This window comes from Pyrgilauda ruficollis, unplaced genomic scaffold, assembly GCF_017590135.1.
Source record: "Pyrgilauda ruficollis isolate IOZ18807 unplaced genomic scaffold, ASM1759013v1 scaffold84, whole genome shotgun sequence".
Lineage (NCBI taxonomy): Eukaryota > Metazoa > Chordata > Aves > Passeriformes > Passeridae > Pyrgilauda > Pyrgilauda ruficollis.
Genome location: NW_024530377.1, coordinates 1328703 through 1345695, shown reverse-complemented (window position 1 = coordinate 1345695; position 16993 = coordinate 1328703). Strand labels below are relative to the sequence as shown.

General features: G+C 40.1%; 2 protein-coding genes across 2 annotated transcripts; one reads left to right on the top strand and one right to left on the bottom strand.

The window, feature by feature from the left end:
• The first annotated feature begins 849 nt into the window (after nt 1–849).
• On the top strand, nt 850–11539 carry LCA5L (lebercilin LCA5 like). Its single transcript, XM_041487775.1, has 8 exons — nt 850–1012; nt 2817–2827; nt 3495–3998; nt 4984–5121; nt 6338–6431; nt 8589–8692; nt 8965–9085; nt 10911–11539. The coding sequence occupies exons 1-8, from the start codon at nt 850–852 to the stop codon at nt 11537–11539; spliced, it is 1764 nt and encodes a 587-aa protein (XP_041343709.1).
• A 1080-nt stretch (nt 11540–12619) lies between these two features.
• GET1 (guided entry of tail-anchored proteins factor 1) lies at nt 12620–16981 on the bottom strand. The gene is made up of 4 exons (XM_041487773.1): nt 16817–16981; nt 15221–15309; nt 14312–14426; nt 12620–13636 (listed from the first exon to the last, which is right to left on the bottom strand). Exons 1-4 carry the CDS (start codon nt 16941–16943, stop codon nt 13563–13565), a joined length of 405 nt encoding a protein of 134 aa, XP_041343707.1. The 5' UTR covers nt 16944–16981; the 3' UTR covers nt 12620–13562.
• Between the last annotated feature and the right edge of the window lie 12 nt (nt 16982–16993).

Here is a 16993-nt window from a genome sequence, read left to right as displayed (position 1 = left end):
TCCCTCAAATTTCCTTTCCAGTTGCCATGCTCCTTTTAGACCCCCAAAGGATACAATTTATCCTGCTTCTGTGCAAGATTCTTTGTTTATAAATGAATTTTAAGGGAGCAAAGATGAATTTCTCTGTGGCTGTGTGGTTGCTGTGAGGTGAATGTGACATTGCCACTCTCAAAACCCCCTGGTAGCAAATATTTTCCTACTTTTTTATTTATGCAAGAAATAAAAGTTGAATTATCACTTTGGGTCCCAGCACTTAACCTCTTCTGTGTTTTAATTTCGTTTTCAGGTATATTTAGAACCTAATTCCTTTCCACAATTGTGGCTCAAGGCAAAACTTGCCTCTCCTCATCTGAAGTGGATTGGAACATAATAAGAAAATTGAATGGGCATCAAGCCATATCCCAAAAAATAGTTTTTACCAGAACTACAGTGTTTAAATAATTCTGCCAGGAGAATAAACTGATCTGTTCTTGAACTTCCCAGTAGCCTCTGCAAGGAAAAAAAAAAAAAAAAAAGGGGGGGGGGAAGAAAGGGGAAAAAAAAAAAGCATAACAGTCATTCAGAAAGACCTAGAAAATTACTTAGAATTATTTATTTTGTGCTAAATACATGCTTTTTACAAACATATAAAATAGTTTTAGGTTCTCCTCTATCCTCTGGTTAGAGTGTTAATCTGGCAGCTGAGGTGGTTTTTGTGCTGTTTTAAGGGATTAGTTAATTTTGTGATCTGATTTGCTGTCCAATTCTTGAAAAATGTGATTAATGATATTTTTATGACATGAAATACTGTGAAATCCCAGGTAGGGTGGTGACCTCTTGGAGAAGACACAAGTGAACATTCTCCCAGGGATGATTCCAAGAGCTTTTTCAGTGACTGACCCTGAAAGAGTCAGAGCAGGGAAACCTTTAGAAACACCAGGAACTGAAGAGAGGGAAACACAGAAAAAGGACAAGACAAGAAAGGAAAGAAAAAAATATGGACAATGTCTCTATGCCCAAGGTGATAAAAAAGGTAAATTTGTTTTCTGGTAGTATGAGATATTTCCAGTAGTATGAGACTCTCTTAAGAAATATCATTGTTCCCTTTCTTTGGGTTTTTGTTGTTTTTTTTTTTTTTTTAATAATTAGCAAGACAAGGACAACAGTTTTTCAGTGAAAGGAGGATTGGCATAATAAATATAATAATATATATTACATGTTTATTTTGTATATACCATCTATGAGCTATAATCTATAATCTAATAAATATGTATTATATTGTGTATAATATTATATATAATATTATATAAAATATAGAACAATTCTGTATATAAATATTATATATTATATCTTTTTTCTATAGAATTATTATATATTATATATCAGATTATATATTATATATTAGATTTTATATATTTTATATATATAATTTTTTATATTAAATGTATATATATAATAAATTCTATTTCAAACACCAGTAAGGGGAGGGAAGAGAAAGAGAGATTCCCTGCTGTGTTATCCCACAATACTCAGTGATCCAAAGAGAGAATCCCCTGGGATGTGGGAGCCCTTGGCAATTCTCATCCTCAGCTTTAACCCAAGGACCTGACAATGGCTCTGCCACATTTTGGTGTCTAACCATGCATCACCTGACGAGTCTGAAAAAGCCTTTCTTAATGAAAATGGGTAAAAATAATACACAAAATGTCAGTTTTGACCAGAAAACAGCCATTTTATGGCCAGCTGGGTCATGGTGTATCCTGTGAAATGAATTTGTGCCTCAATGGAATGAGCAGAGAGAAGGAAGATGTAAATTTACATGGAATTTAACAGTCAGGAATCTCTCCATGTCTGCATTTTCCCATCTAGACCCATCCTTTCTTAAATCCCTAAATTCTACCAGGCCACATCACAAAAAAGAGTGGAAAACCAGCAACTCTTTTCCTGCTGGGCTTCAAAATTTTTGTCTTGATTTACCAAAGCTACAAGATAGAAATCAATCCAAAAAAAGCCAGAAGAACCACTAATTGTCTCTGTTATAACCTCTGTTATTATATGCTGCTGTCAAAAAGTTATACTTGCATGAAAGTAGCAGAGCAGAAAAAATAATGACATTTTTTATATCTAGTTAGCAAAAAATCGTTATTGACCCCTACCTGTGGTGGGTAATTTCTTATATATAATTGTAGATGTTATATCTCATCTGGATAAAGTGTTTCTTTTTGCTTGTCCATGACTACTGGAAATGAAATACATTTTACAGTACTTCTGACAGCTTTTGCAGAAAGGTATTTGCCCTTTTTTTCCATCCTCTCAGTCCTTTCTGGCAAAATAAAAACATAAGATAATGTAATTTTACAAATACTTGTGTGACAATATTTGTGGTCTTATTGTAGTTTTCCTGCAGTTGAATTGTGTTGCAGAAAATATTGGATTCAACAGAAATTCTTGGAAAGATCTGTCTTTTTACTCTGGTGGTTTTTTTCTATTCAGGATCTTGCCTGTGCTACCCATAAAATATGAGGTGATTTATAAATTATAATAAACTTTTTAGCAAAATACTGCCTGAAATGACATGAATATATGCCTGAAAAAGGGGAACACGCTCAGATTTACAGTCTTTAGTATTTTTAAATTCTAATCCTGCTTCAGGAAAAGCAAATGAGAGTAATTCAGCCAGGATCCTGGCCATAAGGAGAGGCAAATGGCAGCAACACACTGAGAAGTAGCCCATTAATATATTTTTAATTGCTGTTTAGAAACCACATAGACAACTGCACACCTGTTCTATACAATGAGCATTTAAGGTTTATTTAAAAATGTAGTTTAATTCAAAGCTGACTGGAAAGCTGTAGAAAACTGGTTAGAAATCCCAGCTGCAGGGATTTCAACCATGTGCTGATGGGAGCATGTTGGTTTTTGAGTCCTTGCAGACCTGTAAATTACTCTGTTGTTTTTTCTTGGTTGGTTGGTTGTTTTTATTTTTTATCATGCACCTATTCAAGGTGTAGATCCTGATGGGTTGAATTGGGTTCATCACATTGTGGCTACATTAGTGAAGTGCATGATTTACAGGAAGAAAACTGATTTCCGTGGATTGAAAATTGATTTCCATTCATTCATTTCCATTTTTTTTCTGTTGGCTCCTAGCTGTGGTCTGCTGCAGACACAGAGAGACACAGAGATATAAAATATTTTATGCATTTATCTGTGAATCATTTGAATCACACAATCCTAAAATAATTTGGGTTGGAAGGGAATTTAAAGTTCATCTTGTTCCACCCCCTGCCATGGGCAGGGAATCTTCCCCTAGACCAGGCTTCTCATTGAACATCAGAGTTTTGGGGCATTTTGTGAAGAAACCACAATTCTGTAGCTGGATGAGCAGTTTAGGAGTAGTAGTTAATTAGTGGTAGGAGTTTATGTGAGCAGAAAAAGCACACAGTGATTGATTTGTCTCCAATAATTTCTGTCTCTCAATGCCAATTGCCTCTGATCTGAATGCAGGAGTGAAGAAATGGCCGGCTGCAAGCACCTCCAATCTGAACTCCTTTTCACCCCTGCAGAGCGGGGTGGTTTACCAGGACAAAAACGCCACCGCCCAGCGAATATCCTCAGCCAGGATCCACAAAATCAAAGAGCTGAAGAACGAAATATTCGACTTGCAAAGGAAAATCGAGACCTCGAGCTTCGAGAACCTGGCTTTGAAAGAGCTGAACCGGCGGCACGGCAGAGCCATCGGCAGGTACAGCAGCGCAGAGAGCCACCTGCAGGAGCTGCTGGCAGGGCATCGCAACGAGATGAGAGAGCTCAGGAACCTCCTGAAAATGTCCCAGGAGGCCGAGAAAAACACAGCCAGGGAGCTGAAAAAAGTTGAAGCGGAGCTGAGGAGAACTAAAGGTGATCTGAAGGCTTTGGCTGTGCTGTCAGAAGACAAAGCTCTGGCAGAGAAGGAGGAACTTAATCGCAGGTTGTCAGTTCTTAACGAAACATTGGAAGCAAAGGATGAGAGGATACAGGTAATGCCTGCAAATTATTGTATTTGTGGAATGTATCCTAAACTGGGAGGGAATCACAAGGATCGTCGAGCAGGAGAGGTTTCAGTGCAGGAATAGTGGAAAAGTTTTGGCTGCTTCTTATCAGATAAATGTTCTGATATAATCCTGTAACACTGGATGCTGTTTATCCAGTGCTCTCCTGAGTGTAAGGAAGTTCAAGAGGAGATAATTCATCTCCTTTTAGTATCTCATGTTCCTTTATTTTCACTGACCCTGGCACAAAAAAAGATAGGAACACATTTTTTACTACAAAACTGGAAGAGTGAAATTTCCATGGTCCTCCAGGAATTCATTTCTATTTCCTGTGGAGCCTATTATGCATAGAATTAAATAAAGAGCCAGGAAATCTTAAGAGAAACTGTAACTATGAAGAGCTGAATTCAGACTGTCTTTTAAAAACTTTCTGTTTCTATGAGGGAGGAGCTATAAAATCACACAGGGTTGGGTGTCCACCTGATACTTTTAGGAACTGGAATTTCAGTGCATGGCCCTGGATTCTGAAGATAAAGAACCCAATAAATCACCAAATTTTCATTTACACTAAGCCTCATTATTCTGCTACAGTTCATAGGTCTCTGTGAATAGAAAGCCTTAACATTTCTCAAATATAGTTGTATTAATTAATCCATCAGAAAGGTAATGTACAACCTTATTTTTATGATTGAATGCCATAACCTTTTCTTTTGTTTAGTGAAGATAGGTTAAAAACAATTTTTTTCTTACTTTGAAATTAATTTTTCAGATACTTTGGTATAGTTTCATGTACTATTTACAATATAATTTATAATATTATTTGTATCACTATAATGAGAAGATAATAACTGTTATTATATACAATTATAAGCTTAAACTTCCTTATATTAGCACACTTTTATTTTAAATCAGTCAAGAACTGAAGTTTTCCAACTGTCACACTGAGAATGGTAAAATCTGTCCCTTCTTTAAGAGTCTAGAAATGCAGCTGAAGCTGAACAGCAGCACCTTTAGTCGTCGGCTGGCAAGTGAGAGTAAAAAACTCCTGGAAGCTACAATGACCACAAAGAACTTGCTAATGGAAATTAACATTGTTCACCAAAAAATTAAGGTATTCCATATTTTATCCAGGTTTCTGTCTCTACAGGAAAATTCAAGTATTTAATGTTACCTATTCCTTTGCTTCTTTTGCAGTATTTACTAATTGAATTTGGTTTCCTGCTTGAGTCTATAATCTACTAAAAAAGCCAGAAATGTGAAATTCTGGCATTACTGGGGGGTCTATTTGTTAGAAGCAGGTCAATAATAAATTGAAACAGAGATTAATGCATCAGAAATTGAACCAAAATCCACAATTTGGCCAATATGTTACCATTTTGCCAGATTGGAGTCAGATATATTAATCTACTCACTTTAAATGAGCTCCCTCACAGAAACAAGTCAAAATGAGCCAAATATTACAACCTGCAAAACCAGAGTTTAACAAGAAGAGCTGTGGAGATGTTTCAAGAGTTTGCTTAAATTCCAGTTTCCTCCTGGTACTTGGCAGGGTTTTTTCCCCTGTCAGAGTCTCATCTCCTCCTGGACATGCAGATCTGGCAGATGGGAACAATTATAATCTCAGGAACACTAATAGAAAATGGTTCCAAAATGCAGATTATTCCAAATTATTCTCAGCTTAACTCTTCTCTAAAATAGTTCTGTTTCATCTCTTTTCCACACAGTTTTCTGTGTGTCCAGGTCTCTGAATTTTCTATTGGGATCCACAAAATCTTTTATTGATTTACCACAAAGAAGACCAGACCTAATTATCAACCTTATTTCTGTGCCAGAACAGAGTTTATCCTTACAAATTCATAGTTTTGTGCACCTGTCTTATTTCAGGCCATTCCACTTCCAAGATAACTTGTAATTTTCCCAAATAAATGAAGCTCCTCTTTTTTTCCCACTGAAAGCTGGAGTGGTGAGAGTGTAACTGAGATCTGTCTTCTGTGTTTAAGGAAGATTTCATTAAAGAAAGAGGAATCTTGCTAATAAATAAATGTCAAAATGTGCCTCAGGAGTTCATGTCACCATCAGAGCAACAGGTTGTGAACCAACTGAGCATATGACAAGGGCACTGAGTAAATGATTTAAAAAAAAAATGTACAAAAAAGAGGAAGTAAAGGCAAAAAATATTTAGTCTGAAAAAAATGTAAATGACAAAGACCATGTGGTTCTGGCAAAAGAAAATCCCTGATAGGTTTCACCCAGCATGGGAAAATTAAGCAGGTAAAAAGTAATTTTTAATGCATACTAGAAGCTTAATAATGTTTATTTCTTTTTAGGAAAAGGATCGACAACTTTATGTACAGAATATTTATGCAAATCGGATGCCAAAAGCCCTGAGGGACAGAAGTGATTGGGTTCCTAATGACCAAAGTATGTCTGTAACCATCTTCTTTTCCTGTTTAGTTAAGTGACACTTCCACTGTTTTAGAACTGGGAGGTTTATTCCTAATTAAATACCAAAATAGTGCTTTTGTGTGGGCTGAAAAGGTGAAAAGGTTCAGGAAGTTTAAAGGCTTGAATGATAGAAAATAACAACATAAATTAAATTCTACCAAGGAAGAAAAAGCTCTTTAGTAAAGAATATTTATTTCACATGGATGCTTACAGATATTTGGGAGAAATATTTATTCCGTGCAGTCTTGGCTACCCAACATCCCAAGGGCAGCTGCCTGGAGTGGGATTCAGCTGATTAAAACCAACCAGCGCTGTTTGAGATGCCCCAGTTTGCCTCCACTACACCCAGAATTTGGGATGGAATGAACTAAACATGGACTTCCCTGGCTGAGGCACCTCTTGAAAACACTGATCAGGTATTGCTGCTCCTCAAGTGAAGCAGCAGTCAGGATTTCCTCCATGTGGGTACCAAAGAGCCCTTAGCAAACCTGTCTGCTGGAAATGCTCCCCCCAGGATTCCTCAAATAATAGCAGCAATACAAAATCTTAGCACACTCAGTTGCTTATTCTTACCTCTTCATTGCCTTTGCAAACCCATTAACTCTGCCCAAACCACCAGTGAACTACAGGGAAAAGATTGGTAATTCAAGGTGTAAAATTAAGAAAAACACAAATTCCTTGTTCTCATCCCAAGTCAGACACATTTTTTATAAAACTCTGAATTCCTGTTTTAGTTACACCACATAACTACCATTTTTATTTTTTTTTTACTCACATATGGCCTTGTATTCAATAGAAATTGAATATTGCTATTCAATTATGGTACTTGAACCACTGTTATTATTTCAGTTCTTCTTTCTTTTAATCAAGATAAGGGAGCTTAGTTGCAGAGAGACATGATATTTTGTAATTAAAAGCTTCCAAGCAAAGTTGCCCATTCCTCTGGAATTTTTAGAAAAATGTTTCATTCTCTGCCAGTTAATGCATTTGGAAACCCAGAGCTGGAACTGCAGACAATTTGTTCTCCTTTTCACTATTGACTTGAATTTTCCTTTTGCAGATATCTGAAGAGTTACCTCTTCAGGTCATTCTTTTCTAGTTGACGTTCACAAAAATTTTTTTAGCCAGCAGGAAATTTGGAGCTGGGCTTTTTTAGCGGGGCTGGAGGGAGGCTTCCTTAGGTGGCCGGAAAGCTGTGTGCACGTCACTGGAAGGGATTTTTTGGATGGAGCCGTGGATTGCACAGCTCCGGGCGGGAGCTCACCTGGGGGGGCAGCGCCCCCTGCTCCCGGTGCCGGGGAACGCCCCGCTGCTCCCGGCTGGAAAAGCTCCCGGAGAAATTGGGACTGGGAAACCGATTCCTCCCCCATCACCAGAGTCACTCCAGGGCACCAGCTTCCCTTCCACCGCCCAGCTGCCAGCCCATTTTTATGCATTTTATCCTTTGATTTCTGAGCTCAAAACTGGGAATAAGGGTGAGCATGGATGTGTAAGATCCTGTTTTTGCTGCTCTGGTGGTAACAAATTTCTCAGCTGCTATGCTAGTGTGAAAATTATTCCAATAATAAAGGAACCATATACTCATCTTCTCCATCTTATATCCATATTTCTCTGAACATCCCATTCAGTCACTCCTTTGGAATCTCTTCCAGAGACCACTGATATTTCAAACAGGGTTAAGCATTCCCCATGAGCTGGGTTCCACTCAGATCCTAATTTAGGAAACTGAACTCTGAGGCTTCATAGCAGACCTCTCCAATTCACACTAGAATGGAACCAAGAATTAAGCCCATGTGGGCATAGACACACTTTTCTGACTTTACATCTTCTAACTGAAAATATACTTTGTAGCACATTTTAATATATATATTTATGTATATACTTATGTTTAGGATGCACTGATGTACAGACGAAAAGGCTCAGAAATCCAGGTTTGTGTTTCAGCATTTATAGATTCAGCAGAACAAATTATTTATTTTTCAAAGGGCATTAGGATATGCATTTTTTTAAAAAAAAAAAAGTTAAAATTCTTGGTCACATAACAGTATTGTCAGTTGTCAGAGATATTTTTTATTTATATCAACAACCTAATTCAGAAATTACTGTATTGCTAATGTTTGTCGTATTCCACAGGTCTGAGAGTAGACAGATCAGTACAAGTAGATAAAGAGAGTTTTAGAGAGCTGCTGTTGTCTCAGCACCAGGAAACAGAAAAAAATCCAATCCAGCTAAAAAAGGTGGGAAAGATCTGGATCCAAATCCAATTCCCTGTTTAAACTCTCAGCTAAGATGTATCTTATTCCCTAAGTTGCAGTAATGCCTGGATAGCCTGATCCATCATCTAGGATGGGAATTTTGCATGGTACAGAAATAATGATGTGATGCAAAATATAATGTAACAGCAATAGAAATTACTGATCTTTTTGTAAGTATTGCACTGATTGTGTTCTTTTAAAAGTCACTAAACAAGCATTCCCTCATTATTTTTACCTTTAATTGCCAATTGTAGGAGAACAGAGAAGATAAGGGTGGAGACAGTAATGCAAAGGAAGTGTGCTCAGATGCTCAGGGTAAAAAAGAAAAGCAAGCAACCAAGAAAGTGCCAGAAACTTCAAACAGCACTCACAGAGGTAGGTTTAATGTTTCTCTCAGAAATTCACCTGGTCTTTGCAAATTACCAGAAATCCTGGTAAATTTGTGTGGTTCTGACAGCCCTTCACTGGAGGTGTCACTGAAAACACAGAATCATCTGGGCTGGAAAATGCAGCTGCTGGTGGTGCTGCATTGACAGCAGAGCTGCTCTGCAGGATGTGGCATCTCCACCCTGCTGTCCTTCCCAAGGCTCAGGGTGGTAAAAATTCAGTGTACTGTCTGTAACAGGATAATGAACAGTGTTAATCCACACTAATCAAACACTGTCTCAAAGATGGGAATCTTCATCACTGATGTGGACCTATTTCCATGGCTGGAAAAGGAAAAGGACTGTGAGGCCTGGGAGCAATTTCTCATTAGTGATCCCTGGAAAGAGATTTTATGGAAATCTCAGCCACTGTGTTCTCATGGAAAAGTTACATGCAAGGGACTCATCGGTAATCATCTTTTTTTCTGAACAAATTCTATAGAACAGAGGAGAGAAAAAGCCACTGCTGTTCCCTCATTCACATTTTTCTTTCTAGAAACATTCCTGTTATTTCCTTTAAGGTTTTTAGGAAAAGAAAAGATCTGAGTGGCAGGAGACCTCCATGTCACACATTTGCCCAGGTGGAACAGGTGATGCCAAGTCACATCCCTGTAACCTGGCATGTGTTAACTCCTGAGGTTTGTACTCTGCCTGTTCAGCCTGCAGCCTTTCCAGAGCTCCCCAGACAACCAAAGTCAGCATTTGTCTTTAAAATGCCCTTTTAAAACTGACAGAAAACACAGGTCTTACAATGCTCCCTCTGAAAAATATGTGAAACCTGAGTTTCTCTCACTGGTAGCAGACTTTTGTTGAAGCCTTACTTGGTACATTTTTCTTTCTAGAAACATTCCTGTTATTTCCTTTAAGGTTTTTAGGAAAAGAAAAGATCTGAGTGGCAGGAGACCTCCATGTCACACATTTGCCCAGGTGGAGCAGGTGATGCCAAGTCACATCCCTGTAACCTGGCATGTGTTAACTCCTGAGGTTTGTACTCTGCCTTTTCAGCCTGCAGCCTTTCCAGAGCTCCCCAGACAACCAAAGTCAGCATTTGTCTTTAAAATGCCCTTTTAAAACTGACAGAAAACACAGGTCTTACAATGCTCCCTCTGAAAAATCTGTGAAACCTGAGTTTCTCTCACTGGTAGCAGAAGTAAGAAGGCTTTTATTGAAGCCTTACTTGGCTTTTTTAGTTCCTGCAACCTCTTATGTCTCCTTTAAGCTTGGATTATGTCTCATTTTGGGGGTACTCTGTGAGTCTCTACAGAGTACAGGAACCATTAGAAGTTGTCCCCTGCACAGAAAATGGCATTTCTGCACACATGTTCCTTTTCCTGCTGAAAAGTGGAGCCCCCTCATTCCCAAGTGAGAGTTGCTGTATATTCTCCTCCACAAGCAACTCTGTGTTGTGAATTAAGGGAAAGGAAATCCTGCATATATCATAAATTCCACTCAAATGCCAGAATGTGACAACTAGGAGTTCAGATCTCACCTGGTTTCTCTGTTGCATTGTACATGATTTTTCTGGCACTGTGTTTAGTCATTACTGTATATAATGGCAGATAAATCCATTTAACTAAATTCAACACCATGAAAAAAAGTTAAAAAAAAAAATATATTAACCTGGATTCAGTGGCAGAATTATGTCATTTAAATCTTGCCCCATGCTGTTGTATTTATTATAGATGGTATTTGAAATATCATCAATAATTGAAATAAGGATGTCATACTTGCTCTTTTTAAAACTCCTCATGTTCTTAAACCCTACAATATTTCAGGGGACAAACTCCTGATGGAAGAACACAAATTTTCAGAATTTATTAAAGAAATGGAGAAAGAGACAGAGGTTCTTAAACAGGAGTTGAAAACTCTGATGAAATCTGAAAAAAATGCTCAAAGAGAAAAAGAGAACAATCAAGAGGGAGGGGCAGTGGAAGAAGCTGAAAAAGAAGAGAAAAAACCCTTTGAACAGCAAAAGAAGAAAGCCAGGAATGAAGGTCCAAGTCCAAGCAAAGACCCCACTAGGCTGAAAAAGAAATACATCTTCTCAGAAGCCACTGAGAATTTGCACCAGGGGCTCCACACTTCAGGTGCCAAGTGCAAAGCAGGATTTGGAAAAAGCTGCCTGAACAGCCAGAGACAGGCAGGGCAGAGCTGCAGTGACACTGCTGTGCCCAGGGGGAAAATCTCCTTTGGGGCTTATGAACCTTCTTTTGGGCAAACCCCCCTGGGCCGGCAGGACAGTGCCTCTGGAGGGGAAGAAACACTTGATGAAGGAGCTCTTTGGGGAGGAATGTTTGCAAGGAGACAGCTCCTGGAGTTCCAGCAGCACAAGGGTGAAGGCAGACAAGTGAGGGGCGCAAGGCAAATCCCAAACTCCATGCCAGGGTCCAGCTCTCCTTGTTAAAACCAGCTCCTGAGTTATTCCACAATTAGTCCTGATAGTTAAGCACATCAGCTTACCTTTAGAAAGTTTAAACATTCACATTGTTACAAACCAAATGTTTTGCTTTCATTAAATGTTTGTTAAATCTTACAAGCACTGGCAGTTGCTTTCCGTGATTTTTTCCAAAACAATCCAACCAGTTGTCACAAAAAACACATTCTGTGCTTGGTGTGTTTCCACAAAAATGCGTTGGATTAAGAATTCCTTATCATTTTTACCTGTTACCAGGTAAAAAGTTAGTGCTTGTTTAGGAACTTCCAGGTTTTTGCATTCCCAAGGAGCTGGAATTTAGAAGCTGAGTGGTTGTCAGCTTGCTGACATGAGCACCCAGCTTTCCTAAGGTTCACTGCTGGGTGAGAACCAACAATGCAAGAAAAGAAAACACTTTTTTAGTTCCTTCACTCCCCAAACAGCTTCCAGAATTCACAGATAATAAAAATAATTTGCTCCTACATTGTTTTCACGAGCATTAGAAACCTCTAAAGCCTCATTCTTTCCCACTGTTGGAACTTATCAAAGCAGTTTGCCTGGTAACTTCCCCAGCTGACATCCAGAGATCAATGTGCAAGAGGAAAGCATTGTTTTGGAGAAGTCAGGCATAGCCAGTCCCCAAAAAGCCTCTAAAAATCCTTGTTTAAGGTTATGTAAGTGAGGGGAGGAGGATTGTGTTTTGTTCCTCACACTAATTTATTAAGTACTTGCTTAATTCATCTGAAGTTTGCAAAAATTAGGGGCATTCTGTTAATTTTTAAAGGCAGTAGCAGTTAAAAAAATTGTCCAAAATTACATTACAAAAGCTTTTAAAGATGACAAAGACATTCAGAGCTGAACCTATTGCAGCAACATTTCAAATAATTTAAAAAATAAATTAGTTGATTCAAACAGTATTTCCTTATGCACAAACACAGGGGCTGTTGTTTTCGCATGGATTTTGGTGAGTTTGGGGTTTGTTTTGTCATTTTGGGTTTGTTTCTTTGGGGTTTTTGTGGGTTGTTTAGCAAAATTGCTGTTAACATTAAAAAAGAGATGAAAAAACCTAAGTTGGGTTGAAAAGCTTTATTTCCTTAATAAAATCACAATTATACATAACATTCAATCACAACATTTTTTTCCTTGATATTTATTTTCATGTTGGCTAAATGCAATTCCTAATATAAAATCCCAATTTTTAAATTAACATTGAAACAAACAAACAAAAAAAATTATATATATACACACAACATAAACTGACATTTTGAGTTGGTTTTTAAAGGCAGTGCCAGTTCTGGAGGGGTCCTGGCCCTTTCCTTCCTGCAGAGAGGAAAAGGCCCTGGAATAGCAGAAGAGATCATTGCTCTGGGAATTCCAGAGTGGGAAGCTAAATCAGCATCTCCCTGCAGCAACAGCACTGTCTTCTACTTCATTGACAGCAGCCTGTGCTTGGCAGCTGAAGAAACCTCTTAAGAGATAAAAATCTTGATTTAATTCACCTATTTTTTAGGAGAGCTCAAGAATCTTCCAATTTTAGGATAAAAAAGTCACAAAAAAACTCTTTTTCCCCAAGGCAAGCAAACAACCTCTCTCTGCCCCCTGCACCACCCAACACGGTCCCACCTCGGGGTGAAGCTACCACATCTCACAGCAAAGGAACAGCCAAGCTCCCAAATTAATTCCTAAAGCCAGCACATTTCCAATTTAAAACCACAAATCCAACACTTTTACACGTTGGTGACAACAGGCCATGACAAAACCTTATGGTTCTGCCATGACTAAACCCAAAATGAGGTTCTATAACCAGCAATGCTGTTCTTTCCAAAATGAAAGACAAACTCTGGGAAGTGAAATCAAAAGAATCAAAAGGACTGACAGATATCCAAATGGAGTTACAAGGATTGTCTCAGACCTTGTCTCATAAAAGATAACTGTCCCCCTTTTTTCTTTAAATTAATTTAAAGCAGTGATTATGTAAATGCAGCTGGGCAGTCCATGGATTGCTGGGATTCCTTCAGCTGAAGGGGTGCAGCATGATAGCTACAACTTTATTGCAGACCACGAGCCAGCAGGTAATTCCCACACCTCCTGGAAAAGAGGGAGAAACCAAGATTGAAGTTGTTAGATCAATAGCCCTGAGGAACCTGTGCAGCTGCAAACAACCTTGGAAGTGTAAAAAATGAAACTCAGAATTCATGAGGCCAACAGGAAATAAACTCTTTATATGCACAAGGGAGATACAAGAGATGGGAGATAAATTAATGCTGGTCCTCCCAAAAAATTCTGGATTGTCTTGGGAAAAGAGCACCAAATACACAAATATGAGCTAAAGGGTGGTGAGTGCATCCCAGAGGAAAAACCATCAGATACAGACTCAAAAGAAAATCTAAGTTTAAGGAAGAATGCTTTCCTTGAACTTAAATTCAGGATTTGAGAGAGGTAAAAAGCAAATTTCCTCTGAAATTGAAAGCAGTTGTTTTGTAAGTACATAGCTATTCATAGCACACCTGTGAAGAAAACTCCCTTTTGGGTGATTTTCTGATTTTCTAATTTAAACCTTCCCCAGGGTCTATTCAATACAGAGAAGGGCAATGCTCTGTTTGGGTGGAAATAAAAATGACAAAATTCCGTGTTCGGTTCAAGAAACCAGAACCACACATAGAAGAGCTGCCCAAATATTCGAACCCTGTGCTCTGGGAGTCAGAGAAGCAGCTGCTGTGAATCCCTGGATGCTCTGGGGCTTGGCAGTGTCCCTCTCCTCACCTGCCACTCCTGTAGGGAAGGCCACCAGGCGCTCCAGGGGAGCCAACCACTTGCTTGGAAGCACGGTGACGGGCTCGGAGTAGTACTTCCAGATCAGAGAGATCATCAGGGCAGCCTGGAATGGGGATTTTTTTATTAGTCTGGATAATAACACACATCAAAGTACAGTCCCAGTGCTATCTGGAATTGTTTCTTTGTTATTTTATCTTCTTCAGAATATTTTTAGATTTCATATGACCTTCAATTTATACATAATATTACGAGGTTGCAGGGAGAACTTGTTTCCTTTCAAGACCCTCTTTCCAATCCAGCAGAGTCAAACACAGTCACAGCATTTGTTAAAATTCTGATGACCCTTTTTAGCTTGAATTTTTGCCTACAAGGAGTGCAACTCACTTCAACAGTCCCCTAAGGAAATCTTCAGGCTGACCACTGCCATCCTCGTTAGCAAATTCTTTGGCATCACATCAGAACTACTCAGACAATCTGATGAGGCACCGTGGGGAAACGTGTGGCAGCTGTAGGTGGAGATTTGCATCCTCAGCAGAAGTACATTTTGGTTTCAAAGCTAGAATTATATTTACATGTAGCAGAACTTTCCTGGATTTGGGGCCATATTAAAAAAACCCCAGTGATTAAAGAGCTTGTCCCCCCAAAACCAGAAACACAGAGTGGAGATGAAAGTTAAACTCCTTCCATCCTCAACTACCAGATTTTATCAGCAGATTTTATTTCCCTTCCAGTTCCAGAAACTCTTTCTGTCTGCTCTGGGCTCTCTGCAGCAGCTCCAGCTCCTCCCTGTGCTGGGGGAGCCCTGAGTGACCAGATATGGAACAATAAACCAGGAGAGCATTGTAACACTACTGAGAATTTGGGTTAAGTTGCATCCACAACAAAATATTTACTTACCTGCAATATGTAGAATACAATATTTATGACCCACTTTATTTTGGCTAATTGGGCAGTTCGTGCTTTCACTGTCAAAGAAAAAAAGATTACTTTCCATTACTTATAGTAATGAGTTATAATTACATTAAATTAGTAACATTTTAATATTTCACTGTTTAAGGCTGGACATTACCCTGTTAAAAAACCTCTTTCCAAATAATTTATAGCTATATTAAAAACACCCTTCTACAAAAAACTGCCAGCTCTGTATCACACTGCAATTTCTATTTTGAGTTACTCAAAACAGGATTCAATGATGGGCATCACTGAGAAAGAATAAATAACTCTATACAGTGAAGCCCAGGAAATTCCTGGAAAGACACAGGTAAGCTCTTCAAATAGTTTAAAGAGGGGAAAAAAATGGGAGGGAGGGAACACCATCTGCAGCCTCAAACCACAGCAGAAAGCTGAGCAGAGATCTCCAGAGAATCTTGGAATATCCTGAGTTGGAAGGACCCACAAGGAACTGAGTCCCACCCCTGGCCCTGCCCAACAATCCCAGCCTGGGCATCCCTGGCAGCGCTGGCCAAAGGCTCCTGGAGCTCTGGCAGCCTCGGGGCCGTGCCCATTCCCTGGGCAGCCTGGGCAGTGCCAGCAGCCTCTGGGGAAGAACCTTTCCCTAAAATCCAACCTAAATCCCCCTGGCCCAGCTGCAGCTGCTCGCTGGGTGCTGTCCCTGTCCTGGAGCAGAGATCAGAGCTGTCCCTTGGGAGAAGCTGCAGATCTCAATCTCAGCCTCCTCCAGCCTGAACGAACCAAATGCCCTCAGTCTCTCCTCATAGGCTCTTTCATCACCCATCTCTAGCAACACTGAGTTCAGCTTCCCAAACTGCTGAGGATGATTTAAGGTTTAAAGGATTTTTTGTTCATTTTTGAACAGTGCACACTGATCTCTGTGCCAGTCAAGTTATTTCCATGGTCGAGCAGAGCGACAGGGATCTCAGCATCTTTGTACACATGTGACTTTATCTGAGTTTACTTGTCCTCAATTCCATTATCCACGCTTCCACAGGAATGCTTCAGATCAGAACAGGGGCACCCTGACCAGTGCTTAAGATTATTAAGATCTATTCCTACAATGACTTAACTCCATAATCTCCATATCCACTGATCTCCCACCTCAACAATGGCCACGTCCATCTGCTGAAAACACGCAAGACTGAGCAAAGCTGTCCTTCCATTCCCAAAACTGGGAAGCTGCGGATGCCCCATCCCTGGGGGAGTTCAAGAACAGACGGGACAGGGCTCTGAGCAGCCAAGCCCTGTGGAAGGATCCCTGATCGCAGCAGGGGGGTTGGAATCGGATCATCCTTAAGGTTCCTTCCAGCCCAAAAAATTCCATGATGCATCCCAAGGGCTGGAGGCTCAGGAGAATCACGGAACACACCGGTAACTCATCCCCAGAACCCGGGGCTGCGCTCCACCATCTCCAGCAGCAGCTTCTCCTCTGCAAGGCCAGCACTGGGACCAGACCCTGCCCGTCCCGGGAGGGGCACCGGGAGCGCTCCCGCCCGGGCACCCTTAACGCCCCGCCGGCTTCCTGGGGTTCCCCTCAGCGCCATCCTCCCGCTTCCCCCTCAACGCCATGACTCACGAGGGAGGAGCAGGAGGGCAGGAGGATCTTGAGCGCGTTGCAGAGGAACACGGCGCTGAGCACCAGCAGCCAGGCGCCGCTCTCCGCCATGGGCCCCGCGCCGCCGCCCGCCTGAGGGCACGCGGGGACGCGCGCGGCAC

What these genes read in the sequence shown, in the direction of transcription:
- GET1 (XM_041487773.1), bottom strand. Translation starts at nt 16,943, where the DNA reads ATGGCGGAGAGCGGCGCCTGGCTGCTGGTGCTCAGCGCCGTGTTCCTC. An exon ending in GGGGGAAGCGGGAGGATGGC is followed by an intron (nt 15,310 to 16,816) that starts GCTGAGGGGAAC and finishes AGTAATGGAAAG; the next exon opens with TAATCTTTTTTTCTTTGACA. An exon ending in TTGTATTCTACATATTGCAG is followed by an intron (nt 14,427 to 15,220) that starts GTAAGTAAATAT and finishes TCCCCATTCCAG; the next exon opens with GCTGCCCTGATGATCTCTCT.
- LCA5L (XM_041487775.1), top strand. Translation starts at nt 850, where the DNA reads ATGATTCCAAGAGCTTTTTCAGTGACTGACCCTGAAAGAGTCAGAGCA. An exon ending in TTGTTCACCAAAAAATTAAG is followed by an intron (nt 5,122 to 6,337) that starts GTATTCCATATT and finishes ATTTCTTTTTAG; the next exon opens with GAAAAGGATCGACAACTTTA. An exon ending in TTCAAACAGCACTCACAGAG is followed by an intron (nt 9,086 to 10,910) that starts GTAGGTTTAATG and finishes ACAATATTTCAG; the next exon opens with GGGACAAACTCCTGATGGAA.